Source organism: Nyctibius grandis, chromosome Z (assembly GCF_013368605.1).
Source record: "Nyctibius grandis isolate bNycGra1 chromosome Z, bNycGra1.pri, whole genome shotgun sequence".
Lineage (NCBI taxonomy): Eukaryota > Metazoa > Chordata > Aves > Nyctibiiformes > Nyctibiidae > Nyctibius > Nyctibius grandis.
The window spans coordinates 88,746,282-88,762,669 of record NC_090695.1 but is presented as its reverse complement, the minus strand read 5'-3'; the positions used below and the strand labels follow the sequence as shown (position 1 = coordinate 88,762,669).

At 36.0% G+C, this 16,388-nt stretch overlaps 1 protein-coding gene across 3 annotated transcripts in view; it reads right to left on the bottom strand.

Annotated features, from left to right (window-relative positions):
- The window catches only part of PARN (poly(A)-specific ribonuclease), a 61,294-nt gene that overhangs the window by 23,979 nt on the left and 20,927 nt on the right, over positions 1-16,388 (bottom strand). For all 3 annotated transcript variants that reach the window (XM_068423762.1, XM_068423760.1, XM_068423761.1), the window contains exons 19-20: positions 10,211-10,266; positions 5,431-5,517 (exon numbers count right to left, since the gene is read on the bottom strand). In XM_068423762.1, coding sequence (XP_068279863.1) covers positions 5,431-5,517; positions 10,211-10,266 — 143 coding nt within the window. The remainder of the gene's footprint in view (positions 1-5,430; positions 5,518-10,210; positions 10,267-16,388) is intronic.

The window sequence follows — 16,388 nt, the reverse complement described above, 5'->3', positions numbered from 1 at the left end:
TTCTTCAACATGGAAGTGCTGTCCAGATTCTGTCCCCTTCCTAAATATATAGTTAATTAATTCCATATCTACCCTGAACAGACCAAAAGAAACATCAGAAAAAAAAAATTCTCCTGAACATTTTGCAATCGTGCCCTTAGCGTAAAATATCAAAGAGGAACAGTGATGGACGAAAATCACCTGACGGAGTTCAGCTACTACTCAAGTGGACTTCAGTGCCCATTTTTTCACTAAGTACAAATTAAAAATAAATAAATAAAAATCCAACCTATTGATGACACATCATTTCAGTATCAGATACTTATTCATTGCTGCAGAAAGGGTACTACACTCTAAATGACTTCAGTATTTTAGATAATTAAGGGTTTCAACACCTGCCAACATATGCTGCCTTTATACTCAGATTTATACATTTTAAATATATAATTTTAAGGACAATTAAATAGTGGACACTGAGCTGCAATTTAAAGAGAACTGCAACAATGCTCTTATGCAATTCTCCATGCTTAAAAGATACTCTTTTCAGACTATGTCACATTTCATTATTATGAAATAAGAATTTAAGAGAAACAAGATTAATAAATTAGATCATTCAGCAATATTGCTAAGCACTCTGTAAATATTGTGCATTGCAAAACTATGGTGAAAGGCAATAAAGATCTGAAAAGCAAATGCATCTGCACTTGAAGTACAATATTTAGCAATCAACATAGCCATGTGCCAGCTTACTGCAAGGCTAATCCAAATTAGCCATACACAGCAATGTAATAGAATACCAGCTCTAGAGAAATAAAACAGACTTCTCTCTCTACACTTCTAGAATAGATCAAATGTCTTCAATACTTTGAAGAACACCACTGTCAGCCTATATGACCCCTTGTCTATTCGCTACTACATGCGATGTCAAACAATGTCCCTTGTTAAAAAAAGGGTAACGTCAAGTAAAGCATTATCTAGTGAAACAAAACATCTTCACTCAAACAGGAGTAGATGAAAATCTGATCTGTTGCTTCTGAGATGAAGGCCCAAAATAACATGTTTTTTTCTATAAATACATTCGAAAAATCTCTCTATAACCACAAACATGCAAACAACATTAAAATCACAAAATAAAACAATACTGATGGATTATGTCATTCAAACAGATTTTCCTTCAGTTTTTATACCACAATGACCAAAGGTATAGAAAGGTTTCCATATAAGAGACTAAGTAAATTAGGACTCAGCCTTCAGGAGAAAATTCTGAGGAAGATACCTATACACGTCTATGTGGAAGATACGAGAACAGAAATTATAAGACAAACATACAGAGGGGATTCACTATTTTATTATAAAACAACTAAGGGACATCTACTAAAATACACAGAAGTTTAAAAAACAAAAGAATTTTTCACATAAAGCTTAATTGCAGTTAGGGAACTGCCACCAAGTGCTATGGATGACAAGAATACATATGGGATAAAGAATGATTTTAGACTGACTTCCAGGAAGCTGTGAAAGGCTCAAACTGAAAGATGCAAGTGTGACCTCCAGCTCATGAGTCCCTAAGTTATACATTGCTAGAAGGCAGGAAAGTTGTTTTACTTTGGCTCTGTTCTTATACATTTACTACACAACCGTTAGTGGCAATTAAACACTTAGGACAGGTATTAGGACTACATGGACCTTCATTTAACAAAAAAAAAAAAAACAAAAATTATGAACATATTCCATTTTCCTACAATAAAAGAAAATAAAATTGACCACATTGACACCATGATAGAATTGCGAACAGTTTCTGGACACCGACTGCAATAGAAACAGCTGAAGGTTTTATTCTGCAAACAAGGGTTGAAGCATATATTAAACACAAACAACATTTTCCTGGTGAATAACTGAGAAGGGTTAACAGAGCTTCCACCTTTCTGGCAGGAAGACACGGTACAAAGAAAGCAAGAACAGCTGAAGGAAACATTGGCATGAGAAGAAGGAGGAAAGGCCAGAAATGCACAGAGAAAAATAGGATTAAAACTTTAAAAAGCCCACAAAAACAAGAACACAAGAAGCAACAAAAACCAAACAAAACAACCCCCACATCACAAAAAACAACTCCATACCCAAAAAACCCCCACAAATCAAGAAAAAACAACACTCAAAGGTCACACGTCTATATGAACATGAGCTCAGAATACTTAATATATATATTGTGTATTAGAAGTTTTCCCTAAACTAGACTGTTCACCTTTGAAAGGGACATTTTTCAAGCTACATTTTTTTAAGAAAAGTTAAACATTGAGTTTGCAGTACAGCGGTTAACAGAAATAGAAGTCATAGTGCGTGGAAATTGTAAATGAGTCTCAAAAAGGGATTTAAGAGGCACTTAAAACTCACCTATATAGTAGCATGGACTACTAGAACAAGATTTAAACACACAAAGGACTAGTTACATTTTAAAAGTAATTTATGCATCTTCAAGATCACTATGACTCCATGAACTACATCAGCACTCACCTCCCTCTTAAAGACGACACTCACGCTCTCACAAAATACAATGCACAAGTTTGACTCCACTCACTTGGAAAACTTTTAAGTAGTAGTTTTTGTAATACTTTGATAGTATGTGTTTAAATTAAAGCCCATCAAACACATTCATTTAAGTAGAAGTGAAGGCTATACGCAAAAGCTGTATTCCACCAAATACTATTTTAATACCTTCATATTTCATAACAGCATTACCAAATAAACTACATTAAAGAAAGTAAGTGTTCTAAGAGACTGCACAGTACTGCAAGTACTTGTACAGTGAAACTACATTCACCCATGAGACTATAAAAACGTCTTGCGTGAACAGGTGTCCGCTTGGTATGCATGCAGTACTGAAAGACTTCAGAATCATGAACACCCCTTCCAGAGTAGCAAACGTAAAACAACTCTGACACTGCAGCCCCTTCAGCTGTTTCACTGCTTTCATTAGAAGCTTCATGGAAGATTACAACTCCGCTTCAATTCATACGTGGCTAAAACAAATTCAAAATAATTTTTCTATAAAGTCAGATTAATATTGCTATTCAATTTAACAATAGATTTTTAACCCAGGTAAAAGCTCAATTTAAAAACAATTTCATTTAACTGGTGTAATAAATCGGCATAATTCATGTCTGTTACTGCCGTATTTTTGGGGCTTTTAGCAAATCACTTAACCTCACACTGTGCCACTCTGTCCCTCTGTCCAGCTGCAACTGAAAAAGCATGGGTACTCTAGGAATTTTGGAAGGTATGATCTGCAGTTTGTTTCGAGATACCACAGCAATAAGGCCTAAAACAAAATATAGATTAAGCACTACTCAAATACCAGGAGTTCATAAATCCAGGTATGAAAACATTCAGCTCTGAACTCTGGAGAAGAGAGAAATGGGAATTTCAAAACTGAACAGTATTTTGAGATGTGCAAGTACGGCCCCTGGTGGCAGTGAGCTCTGCGTGCGTTTCACAGCAACACTGAACAGGGGGAGTTGAGAAAATAAGAAAAATTATATGGCTGAGTCTGTAAAAGCCTCTAGAAACAATCTCAAAACTGTATTGTTTCTTACTCCTGTAACAGCAACTCTAGAAGAATCTCAGTAAGTTTCTACAATCTCACATTCTAGATTTCACAATGGGGAATATTAAATCCTATCCAGCACGATACTGGCCATCATGCTGCAGTACAGATCAAAAAGTCAGAAGGAACCGAGTGAATTTTATATAGGTCCAGAGGTCCTGCACAGACTACCAAGCCACAATTCTAGGTGAAGAGAAGAACGGTATCATTCTGTAAACTAGTGTGGTGACCACAGCAAGCACGGGAGTGACACGACCGAGTACACTGAGGGACTTCCATCCTTTTACTGGTGATTAAATGTCCTTATGGATACCACAGCAATTATTTCAATGGAGGTTAGGTTCAGGTTTGCCATGAATCCCTTTGCCACACTACAAATCTGACTTAAGTCATTAAGTGTGGTACATTATTTTGAAACAACTGCAGTACACTGATCAAGTACTAGCTAAACATCTCTTCATTTGCTTGTCTCCAAAAGGGGAAAGGTCCATTTTACAATATAGAGCCAACCAGTCGCTTAGCTGCTTAAAAACACATGTAGAAATATGCATAGTTTTTACAGCGATTATACTCCAATGGACAGAACTGGTACTGGGACTTTAAGTAAGACTGGGGGCAGTGAAAAGGGAAAGCTATAGTACCAAACAGAAAATTTTTAAGGAATAGGGAAATTACAAATTCAGTCATACATGTTCTGCTTAGAGCTGCCAAGACTAATGTAACATAAAGCAAAGATTTTATTTTTTTTAATGAGAAAGTGATCCCCCCCCAATAAACACTTTGGTAAATAGCTTCCTTTTTTTTTTTTTTTTTTAAGCAATTTCCCATTAAAATCCTTATTAAAGAATTTGAGGAAGACAAGATGTATAAATGTCTATTATAAGTAACATTTAATACGATAATTTCAATAACATAATTACTGCAAGCAAAGATTTCTGGAAAATCATGCAAAAATTATTTTAATAAGAGTGTAATTTTTGTTTTACATTATATGTTTTAAGAAATGGAAAGAAGTTACCTCTTCGCAGAAAAAAACAAAAAGCCCCAGAAAAATAATTTAAAATTATTTGCAAGCCCAGAAGATCTCTTTTGAAGCATTACCTTACCTAGCAGAAAGAAACTAGAAATCAATCTGCAACAAAAATCTTGGAAACAGCATCCAATCCAGGGCTGTATGAACGATCACTTTTGTTCTGATTTAGGGACGCAAAGCATAACCACAGTTTTCTGCTGCAAGATTTAGGTATCAGGAGAGGAGATCACTGTCAATTAATTAGGATCTCCATGTCCTTACATTATATACTAATACTTAGTAGAGGAACAACAGGACTACTAGTCCCCAGTTATTAGATAGCTTTTTTGTTGTTTCTTCTGACTTGGATGGTGTTCACAATCTTGAAATCAAATTGGCTATTTTCAAGCTTGCTTGCTTGCCTAGACTCACACAAGTTAGTGTCTGGCTTTAAGCAGACTGCAGGAGGAACCTTATTCCTAAAACCTTGATCTGCTTTTCACACCAATCCCCACTGCCTTTACCTGCCTATACAAACTCTTACCTCCTCGCAGGAGAGGCTGTAAATAAAAGGATCAAAGGTCCACAATATCCAACAAGCACCACATAAAAAGATTTCTAAAGAGCAGTTCATCAGGGCAGACGTTTTCAACACACCATTACAAAGAAAGTCCACAGGATACCATTCAAAAATTACAAAAGGCGGTTCATTATTACCTATACTAGGAGTAAGTCTGCATCCACAGATTAAAAGTAACAAAAAAAAAACCAGAGGTACTCGCTAATGACAAAGAGGAAAAAAAAAAACGTATAAGGAAGGATCGACGATATCACTCACCAAAGGCACTGAAAAGCTGGTAAAGGTCACTAGTCTTCCACTCTTTGGGAAAAGTAACATGAAGAACATGATCTCGTTTTGGCTGCACTGCGAAATAAAAAAGCATTTGTTAAAATAAGAACCACTACTAGTATCTTCAGATTATCCTAAAAAAGTTATCCAATATGGTCATGTCGCTTTTTTTTCCTTTCTTTCTTTTTTTTTTTTAAAATAAGATAACAGGCCAAGATCTACGAAACTACATCAGGCACCAAGGAAAATGTGCCTGCAATTATACATGAAATAGACATACTAAATCCTACTAGCACATCTGTATAAAGAAATTGAAACAGCATTACATGCAGTGGGAAACGCCCACAAATCCAGTCCTTCACATCCTTTTCGTCAAGTTCAAGGACAGAAGAAAAAGCCAACAGCTTCTTCATGCTCCAGCTCTAGCTTTAAGAAATTATTAGCAATAATTCAATGTTGCCATTTTTCTGTCAATAAAAAACTTACTGTGAAACAATGTTCAATTTAGCTTTCATATAACATTAGGTACAAGCTAAAATATACACACTGACAGACTTTTTTTTTATTAAAAGCTACACCAAGAAAAAAATAGCATATAAAAGCCAACATCTCAAGAAGAAGTGCAAAAGAAGTCTTTGGTGTACACTGAAAGTTATTTGGAGCTTTGTGAATTTGAGAGAGAGAATCCAAGTCAAACTCCTGGACGAGGTAAAAAGGTTAAGAGTACAGCAGAAATTATCACTATACATCTGCCTTACTTTTACACACTTCCCCCTACACATCTGGTTTTGGTCATCGTCGAGGCAGATGGACCTCTGACCTCGTCTACTAAAGATCATTTGTACATAAGAAATCATCACAATGTATGTGTGACTGAAGTTCCTTTCACTAGACACTTGAGCTTTTAGAACCTGTGAATTCCTATCATGTTTTAAAAAGAAGCAAGTGGAATACTGTATTTTAAGGTGCAAAGATATTGAAATATTTTCCATTTTCATATGAGACTATTTACAAATCATTAATTAAGACTCTCCACAGGTATCTGCAAAGATTTATATTTTTATGCATGACACATTGCTAGATCTTCCTTTGTGAGTTTCATGTTAGACAGTGGCTGAACCATTAAAGTTAAGCATTCCACTCTATAAATTTACTGCTCCAGTTTGTTAAGGATAACTCAAGGGTTAACTACACACAGCTTTACATGATCAGATTTTAACTTGACCACATGGAAACACTCTCAGGAAGAGCTTCTCTCTTCTTTGGGTATAGAGATATAGAGACTGACTTTCATCTTAGTGAATTACCCTCCTGAATTCTTTTGTGACACAAATTTTCTAGTTTCTGATCTCCTTAGCTTTCAGCATTAAAATAGGAAGTTTTTTGAAGGCAGATCTCATTCACGGAGCACATGTGTCCAAAATCAGACCATCAACCACTTGTTATTGCTATATCCAACTTTCATGTGTACTTGACCCCATTATACAAGGGTAAACCTGCCAGGTTTTTTTTCCCCATTTAGTTAAGATGGAACTTTGCACTGTTTTCAGCTGAAAGCCTTGTACATTGTTAACTTCATAAATACAGCTAAGCATTAGCAATTACTACAATTTAGTTATGACTAGTAATTAAGTAAGGGGTAGTGTCCTCAGCCTGGTATGTGCTTTAGAGCAGAAAGCATGTACGTTTCTAGGTGTAACTCTATTCCACAAGGCTTCATTTTTGCATGAACTTGAGAACTGTAGCTTTCAACAGCTACAGTGTTTCCTGAATGGATAGAACAGATTTTTATGTGCTTTGGTTTAAAGCCTTCCCACCCCTGCCCAAAGGGTTAATGAAATTTTTATTCACAAATAATTTTTTGGCATCTTGTATAAAGTCAACGGAACACAACAGTTACTTAGAGGCCTCTAAAACTCAAGTTCCTAACCAAAACATGTCATGAAAATACGACAGGTTTCCAAATGCATCTATCTTCTAAGAAAGAGATTGCAGCATGAACTTAATTATAGCATTAAAATACTAAAAAAAAAAAATTCACGAAAGCACCATTATGCATGTACCAACAGTAAAAATAATGAAGTTGTAACTTAGCATCTCATAACTGAAATACAGAATGCTTCCTAAAGTTGGGGAAAATAGGTTTCCTAAGTTTTGTTTTGAGTAACTACTTGTTTTGCTCCACAAAAGTAAAGAACCTAGTTTTTCAGTTGCAAAAAAATGGAAGACCAGAACATGACCCTATAGTAAGTTGTAACATGATCTCTAATTAGTTGGTCAGCAGAACCCACGCAGCTTAGAAAAGGGTAAATTTTTCATGTGTCTGATCATATCAGCTGAAATAAAATTGATATTGGAGACAGGTATGCAGGAATATAGCCTTTTCCAGATGAAACAGTATTAACTGAAGATGTTACAGCTGCCAGCCTCTGGCCAGTTGTGATTCACTTGTAAGTGCTTTAATCCGCTTCCTTCAAAACAAGCCAGGTTAGCATAAGTTTCTGATAAACTCCCTGCTAACAAATTACAGCTTTGCATGAGCAACTGAGCATCAGATTGGATGGAGACACAAGTAGCTAAAGAAAGCAATCCCTTCATGAGCACAGGTGAAGTGTTGTTCCTTAAATCTGCTACTTCAAAAACCAAAAATGACACAAAATTTTTTAAGCACCAGAATTCATTTTTTTGGCACTATACAAGCCAAACACCAAAACCCCACAAGTTGTCTTAACAAGCCAATGGAGATCATTGCAGTATAGCCTACTGAACAGCTAGCAATTCAAACGTTTAAGTATTTGCAATCCAGTAGTAGAGAACTGTAACAACTCCGGTTGCAGATGTTACAACAGCCTTTGTTGATTAGAGAGAAGAAACTATTCCTAACCCTCCAGTATCAGTTTGTTCTAAAACTCATTTTGAATCCTCTGTTAAACTCTATACCTTCTACCTCCTCAAATATGAATATTTGATTCATATTCTGCTTTGCAGTCATTTTGTGCAGCAACTTCATTCTTTTTAAAGGAGTTTTTAATACACAGTAACAGAAGAAGATGATGAAAGTCACTTTCACATATTCAACACAATTTAAGCTAGCATATGTTACCCAACTCCATTATTTCTGGAAAAATTGCACAAACTAGCTATAACACTACAGGACAGACAAACTGACGAACACAGCAAAACTTACAATAGTTACCTAGTTAGCTGTGCCTCTCCTTTTTTTTTTTTTTTTTTAAATACAGTCTCCAAATATATCTATCACAGAAGTGTGGCCTTATTCTTTGCGTGGCTTTACTTCTCTGCAAAAATGGCCTCTACAGACAACAACCAACCAGACAGCTTCCTCAACCCACAGTAGCATTTAAATCTCAGAATAGAAATAAGAGTTTCTAAAGCAGCCAGCCAAACATGTCACCCTCATGTACTTCCCTTTTTGAAGCTTAGAAAGTCTCCCTCCTTCAGATTCTGCTGTAACATCTGCATCAGTCTGTTCTACAGGAGTGGCTTTCAGATAAAAGAGACAGACTTTCAGAGGCAGACTCTTTTTTGGCAACTCTTCTTGGCAAAGTATCAAAACAATCCTGTAAGTTGGCTAGCAAGTGGAAACAGCATCTCTGCAGCTTAGCAGCTTTGGCATTCTCTCAATGACCTGAAGTATTTATCCATTCTCCCACTCAATATCAAACAGTTGGGGAAAAAAGTATGCAACATAATTAGATAACCATTCCAATAGATCCGCAGAGCCAGAGCTCAGTGATCTGATCACCTAATTGCATTTAAAAATTAAATATATGCCCTTACAGCATATGTTTTCCTCTCCAGTAGTTACTTCCATCTTTCTAGAACTGCATTTTGTTACTGTTATAACTAGCATCTAATAAAAGATCATCCTCCAGTCTGAGCTTTCTGATACATGGAGTGAAAAATGTCTTCACATCAATATTGCTTCCAGGTGGGTATCATTTTTAAGACATTCGTGTATCTGACTTCACAGTATAAAATTAAGCTTTCATCTAGTCGAGGACTAGACTGACCTTCAGGGCTTCACATTTTTGTAAGTCAAGACATCAGTGGTAACACTCATCTGAAGTTTTCTCCCTCACAGAGTAACATCCCATAACAGTAAAGACCTTTATATTAGTAAAATCTGTTTTCATTTAAATGTATTAGCAACTTATTACAGCCCCAGGTCTGTAACCTGAAATAACCTAAAATGTAAAAATACTTCAAGTAATATTTTTCCATTTATGTAATCATAATCTCATGTGGCAAAAGAATTCTGATGTTTTGACTGAAGTTAAGTAAAGGTACTTCTGCAAGCAAATTGTGCAGGAAAGTGGCCGGAAGATTTTCAGAACCGTTTGCTATTCACTAGTTTGCATCCTGTATTCACTGCTGTGGTGAGGGGAGAGGGGGAAAGTGTTAAGACCCCACTTTATATGTTGTATGGTATATAAGAATAGTGACCCAAAATAACCATAAAGCTGTTAGCTTCAAACTCTGTTACATTTAGTTACAATAGTTTACTCTGTTCTAGTCAATCCCCTTTATAATACAGATTCTCTGGTCAATGTTGAAGAACTTACAGTTTTACTATTCCGTTGTAAGAAAAAAAAAAGGGGGATGTTTAGATCATTTGATAAGTGGCTAATAACCTAAACACAGCTGATGTCCTGTGCTTCAGATATACCATAATTAATCTTTGCACTTCCTCCTCCACGAAATTTGTCAGAATAGTAGTAAGTTCACAATGAAATAAGCTACTTACAGTCTGGTCCTTCCAAATTGAGATATGGTATGTCCATTACTCTCATAAGAAATAGCCTGAAGCAAAATGGAAAAGCACCATTAGCAAATTTCTGCCTAAAACCCTTTTAATAGGCTTTCTTTTTTATAGTTTTTTAGATATTGCTTCTGAAGAAGCAGAATTAATCATCCCAATCACATCTTAAGCTATATTAAAACAAACAGACCCTAGTCCAATCTGTTATCTAACAATCCAGATGCAAAAAGTCACTTGGCATCATGCTAGAAATTTTATTTATTCAACAAAACAAGAACAAAGAAGCCCCAAACTGTTACTGCTGAAAACAATTAAAACAAGTGGGGAAATGAACATTTAGAAAGTAGCAGCTCTGCACAGTAAGAGCCAGTTACACAGTGGATAGGGCAAAAGCTGTCATTCTAATACTTTCCCATTTTCTGAGCACTGCATCAGAAGGGATCTTAAAACCCAAGAACTGCAAAAGCCATCATGACACTTTAGTGGAGATAACCAGGACGAGTCTTCTGCCCTTTAACATGTAACTGAAGAGTTTCTCAAAACATTCAAGAAATGCTTTCAATAAAAGCTCATATTCAGCTCTTAAAACTATTTCCCGCCAAAATAAGTTAAGTAGCATAAAATCCTGTCATAGGTATAGATGCCACATTGCTGTTACAAAACATTTCCTGTTTAGAGTGTTCACTGGAGGGCTAAAATAACTTTTCTATTACAACTTCAAAAAGCTTCTAAAATGCTTATTGAATTACAGTTACAGTATTCAACTAAGTAATAACTGATGTAAACAGCTGATAAAAACATTGTAAGTGTGCAGACTGATTTGTAACTCCCTAGAGATTCTTTGTATCATACCACACTCACTATTAGTTTTGAAGAGTTTGACTATTATGTCCTTATGGTTACTTGTATCACTGAAAAGTCTACTATAGAATGCAGTTGATAACTTGTCTTTACTATAAACGCTCAGGAGGAAGAAAAAAAAAAAAAAAACACGGGGGAGAAAATGCACTATATGACAGGTTCGCATGTAAGCCAGAGGGTCTTCAGAGAATTGGCACCAGTTATAATACACACTGTCCCATCTAATTTCTCTTCCTGAGTCTCAGGGAAGATACGGTATAACGTGCACTGTGTCCCTCTGAGCACTGCAGAACCTAAAAGAATTTTATCAATAAAAATTAGAAATATAAGCATCAATTAACTTCAGAAACTTTTAACAATTCCACTATGACACTGAGTAATGAAGATATTTTACAAAGGAGCCAGAGTTTCTCCTCATGTTTAGCCTTAGGTGCCATACTCCTATAGCCTTGGCTTCATTACAGCTATCTGTCTAAACAGGACAGGAGTGACATCTTGAGAATGAAGCTAGCTTCAGAACACAGCTTCCACAAGGGAACAGAGAAAAACGTCCTTACTGTGACATCTCCTAGAGATCCGGGGTACTACTGACAGGACATGCAGTGCAATTGCTCAAAAAAGAAACAAAAAAAAAATAGCCATCCACCCAGAAAACAACAGACAGGAGACACAGTGATCAGGCCATAAGAGTATCTTTTATGACATTAAAGGGAGGGGAAATACAAAGAGGGCGTGTGGGACACATCTTCCAAGGAGGAATAGAAGGGAGATGACTATATTCCATCTCTGGTGGAAGACATCAGGCAGCATCATGCCACCAGAGAACACCTAGCTGGGCAGAAAAGAACTTGCAGGTCTGGGATCTATGCTCTGCTAGTAAGCTGGACTTCACTTCAGACCGTGGAAAGACGCTCAGTTCCATTTATTGCCTATGATTTGTGCTTATGTCTTCATCTGAAATAATGTCAATGTCACTGTTAGGAGGAGCCACAGCCGCCTTCGGACTCCAGTGCAGGGGATAAGCATAGCCTAAATATACAGTATTTTAATTAGTCAGTAAAAGCAGTTTAGTCTCCACTGGATGTTGTTCATCATCAGTGCAGGACAGCAAAAGTTTAAAAAAAAAAAAAAGGCAGGTTTAGTTTAAGTTGAGCTATCTGAAGAAAGAGCTTTCACAGAATTCTTGGAACCAGCTACTTTTTAAAGTACTCAAATAACTATTTTAGTTTACTAGGTAGCAGTTTCCATAAAAATAAAGATGAAGTTTACTAAAAATACAACAAAAACTTCTGGGGAGAAGACTAGTCAAGCTGCCTTCCCCCAGGTTTTATCATGTTGAGGAAAGAATACAGTGGCCAACAGCAAGAACAGACATGCCAAAAAATGCATATACCTGAGATTAATTAAGATCAGTTCTTTATCCTCTGAGACAAATCCTACATTTATTTGTTTGACCAAAGAACTGTATCTCTAAACAGCACATACACACACAAACACACATACTCCCTAAAGAGATAGTATAAATACCGATTTATTTAATATTAAGTGCACTTAAAGTATGTTACAGCAGTAACTGCATCTTGTAGCACTAACTTACATCACATGGATTATGAACATCAGGTTGCAACATAATCCATAATTAAGTATCCATAATTATCGTTGTAAGATTCCTCACACTATCTGCAGAAAATTTAAACTAATAAAGTTGTTCTGTAGGACAAGATGAACCCTACTTTATATTAAATTAGCTAGACTCATGAAGTTGTAGCTATGTCGTTGCTTTTCACTACATTAACTCACAATTATTTAAAAGCTATACTGTCCAAGCTAAAAAATGTTATTTCCTACACTGTTTAGAGGCTACAACCAGATCACATGGTCAGAGGACAGAGGTCTGTTTCTCAATATAGAACAATATCCCAGGAATTCTGAGGTATTTTGAGACAGCCACTTGGAAGACAATTGTTTCTGTGGCAAGTCAAGTAAAATAATGAGAGCAAGGCTATGATCATGCCACTTCACAGCAATACATAAGTAGTCTCAAGTAGTCCTTATTCTTCCTCCGCACTGAACTAGGATGAAAGTTTCCACAGCTGTGTGATGAACTGTGTAGAGAAACTGATCCAGCTGAAAAAAAGGGCATCTTTTAAAACCTAGATCAGCTTACCAATCCAGCTCAGTAACTAGTACAGCCACATGGGGCTGAAAGCACAAGGACAGCAATTGTTTACTCCTGTTGTGATGAAATCATATTTCACTGTGATTGAAAAGTTATTGGTCAAACTCCAGAAAAGCACATTGACGTTCTTTTGCAATAATTTAGCAAAGAAAATTAAAAGAATACAGAAAAGTAGAGGGAGAAATTACCTGATCTGCAATACACACCAGGCAACCTAGCTCCCTGGTGAGACATTTTCGACAACTATAGTGCAAAATCAAGCTATTTGCACAAATTTTTCTTTCTGATACCCCTTTGTATGAAAAAAAAATTTCTTAGACAATTTATGTTTCTACAGACCATCACGCTATTCAGCTCAATAAAACATGGTGTTTTCATTTCTCTACACCTCTTCCACCCCCTGCCTCCAGCTACATCCAAAGAAAAAAAACCAACATTCAAACAACCCAAAGAGATCTGAAATAAAGTTGTCATTAAAAGTTTGGGAGGGGCTTGTGGGTATGGGCAGGGAGGTATGGAAGAAGAGAAGAGATGTTGCTCTAAACAAAACAGGTCAAAAAATTTCAAATCCACTTCAAAGTATATAACAGAATATAGCATCCAAATTATACACGTAAGAGTTTAGCTATTGCAATATAAAAAGTCCCATCATCTCAACTCCTAAGTGTTCATAAGGGATTACTCACAGCAGACTGTTCACATGAACGTGATTGTTCAAAGATGTTGTATATATAATGAAGCATAAAGATTACAGAAATGTATCTCTGGAATTCTTGGCTTATTGCGTTGTTTATCATACAACTTACTGTATTATGCCTAAAAGAGCCAAACAACCCTAAGGCAAAGTCTGGTTTTAATCAGTCCCACTCTTACAAGAAGTTGAAACTGAAGATTTTACCTATATTCATCATTAACCTATATGAACATTAACCTATATGCTGGCCACCACTCTTGAATGGCAAGCCAGGAAGTTCCATAACTTTGCTGACATAACGAAAGTGATCAAAATAACTACTGAAAAAAGTATTACCTTCCTTTGAAGTCTAAGTTTGTAAAAATCAAACTTGATTTTTCAGTTTTAAATTTACTCCCACTGTTCACATTAGTGACAAGTCTATTCAAACAGAAAACATTTCCAAAATCCTATCGCTCACACCAATCATGTAGAAGTTTAATTTCTAAACTGTATTTAATTATTAACACCTAGTATTCAGAGATCTTGAAATTAAGACTTCATAAGCAACCCAAAGAATCATAAAGTGGTCTGCTTTAAAGAACATTTTTAAGACTATCTTGATAATAGTTCAAACTGAGAACATCCCTTCTAAATAATTGCCTTATTATAAACTACTCTGTTCAGCTTCTTTCAGGAAAAACTTTTGTGACAGATAGTATAACTTTCATTTGTTTAGCTTACTGTTTGCATGTTGTAGTTTGTGTTTTGCTTGAAGAACATGACTACAGCACAAAGGAAAAGGTTTCCTTGTTCTGACTGCTGCCCACAGGATCAGGTAGAACTTCTGGAGGAAGGAGGAAGATAGTTTTTTTTCTCCCCAGGAGGAAGAGAGGATGCTCAGCTAGGGAAAGCTTCTAGACCACAAACTAGAGAAAACTAGGTGTAGCAGGAAGCTAGCTGGCAGCCCAGAGCATACCTGCAAAAAAGCCCCAGAAGCAACACACTTACTAGGGACCTTAAGATAACTATGTAAATTGCAAAAGCCCTGGATGCTACTTAGGTGATAAACAGACCAAATGCTGGAAATAGAGATCTGGTCTGCAAGGACACACTGAACAAAGCAAAAGACTTGTTCATTTAAATATCTAACAGCTCTGACTTCAGTTATGTACTTAAATCTTTTTTCTTTTTTAATAAGTAAATGGACTCGTCTTATTCTGGATTGTTATTTTGCATTATAGTAAAAAAAAAGCTTTAAAAATACAAGCCTTGGCCTGCTCACTATAAGGAAAAGGTGAGACAGTCTCATCTCCAAGCTCTGACTGAGGTGAGGTGGCAGATGTTAGAATATGGCAAAGCTTCTAAGCTGATGTGAAAGTAAGACATGGCAAGTCTTCCAAGTTTCCATTATTTAAAAATAATATATAGCTTTTCTAAAACAAGAAGCTACAAGTTCTGAATAATGACAGAATGGATAAACTTTCTTTTTTTCTTGTAAACAGTAATTTTCAGTTCTTGCTTAAAAAAAAAAAAAAAGAGCAAGCTGCTGTTCTCCCTACAATTTTTTGTTAACTTTCCCTTTCATTAGTTAGGCAGGGTTAACTCTGAAGCCAGAACAGACACGGCAGGCTTCCTCTCAAAACTTTGAAATGTCCCTGTTAGGGGAACATCACGTATGAAATACACAATTAACTTGAAAAGCCTAAATTTAACATATTATTGTCACAGTTTTAGAAGTTTCAGTTTGTACTTCTTGCAGATATGCACCTCTAGAAAGAACTGAAAGCATTTTGGTTAACGATTGAAAAATTAACCCCCTCAATTGGCATCTACTAGTTGGCATGTGTGTGTGCTGGTGTTACTGAAAAGAACCCTGTGATAAATCCTATCTTAAAATGAAATTATGCTGATCAATTCTATCATCAACTCCACATTCAAATCAAGTGGTCACTGCGGGTCCTTGTTCACTCTAAGGAATGTACATACAATTTTTAACATCTGCTAGAATATATGGAGTTACTACCCCACATCTCAGTGTCAAAAGAATCACCTAACTGCTGTTACTATAGTAATTTGGTTTCCAGACCAATGAAAGCTGAAAGCCATGATCATGATTATTGCCTCATTTGTGTGGGTTGTCTGAAGCTAAAATAATTAATTTTGCCAACTCCTATATGATAGGGTTTGAAAGGATGGAATTTCTCCTGAATTTAAACAGACAGACTAAAAGCACTAACAGCTTTTTAATTTCAACTGCTTTCCCTTTATGTGACAGGTTATACTATATTTAGAAGCTTCATAAGGTAAAATCTACAGATTAAATACACAAAAAATCACATCTGTGCATAAAGACTCCTACATTTCTCAAGTCTTACTTCAATTTGTTCAAGTAATTTGCATGAAGATCCAATTCAAAAGCAAAATACTGATCACAGCCTCATCTCATA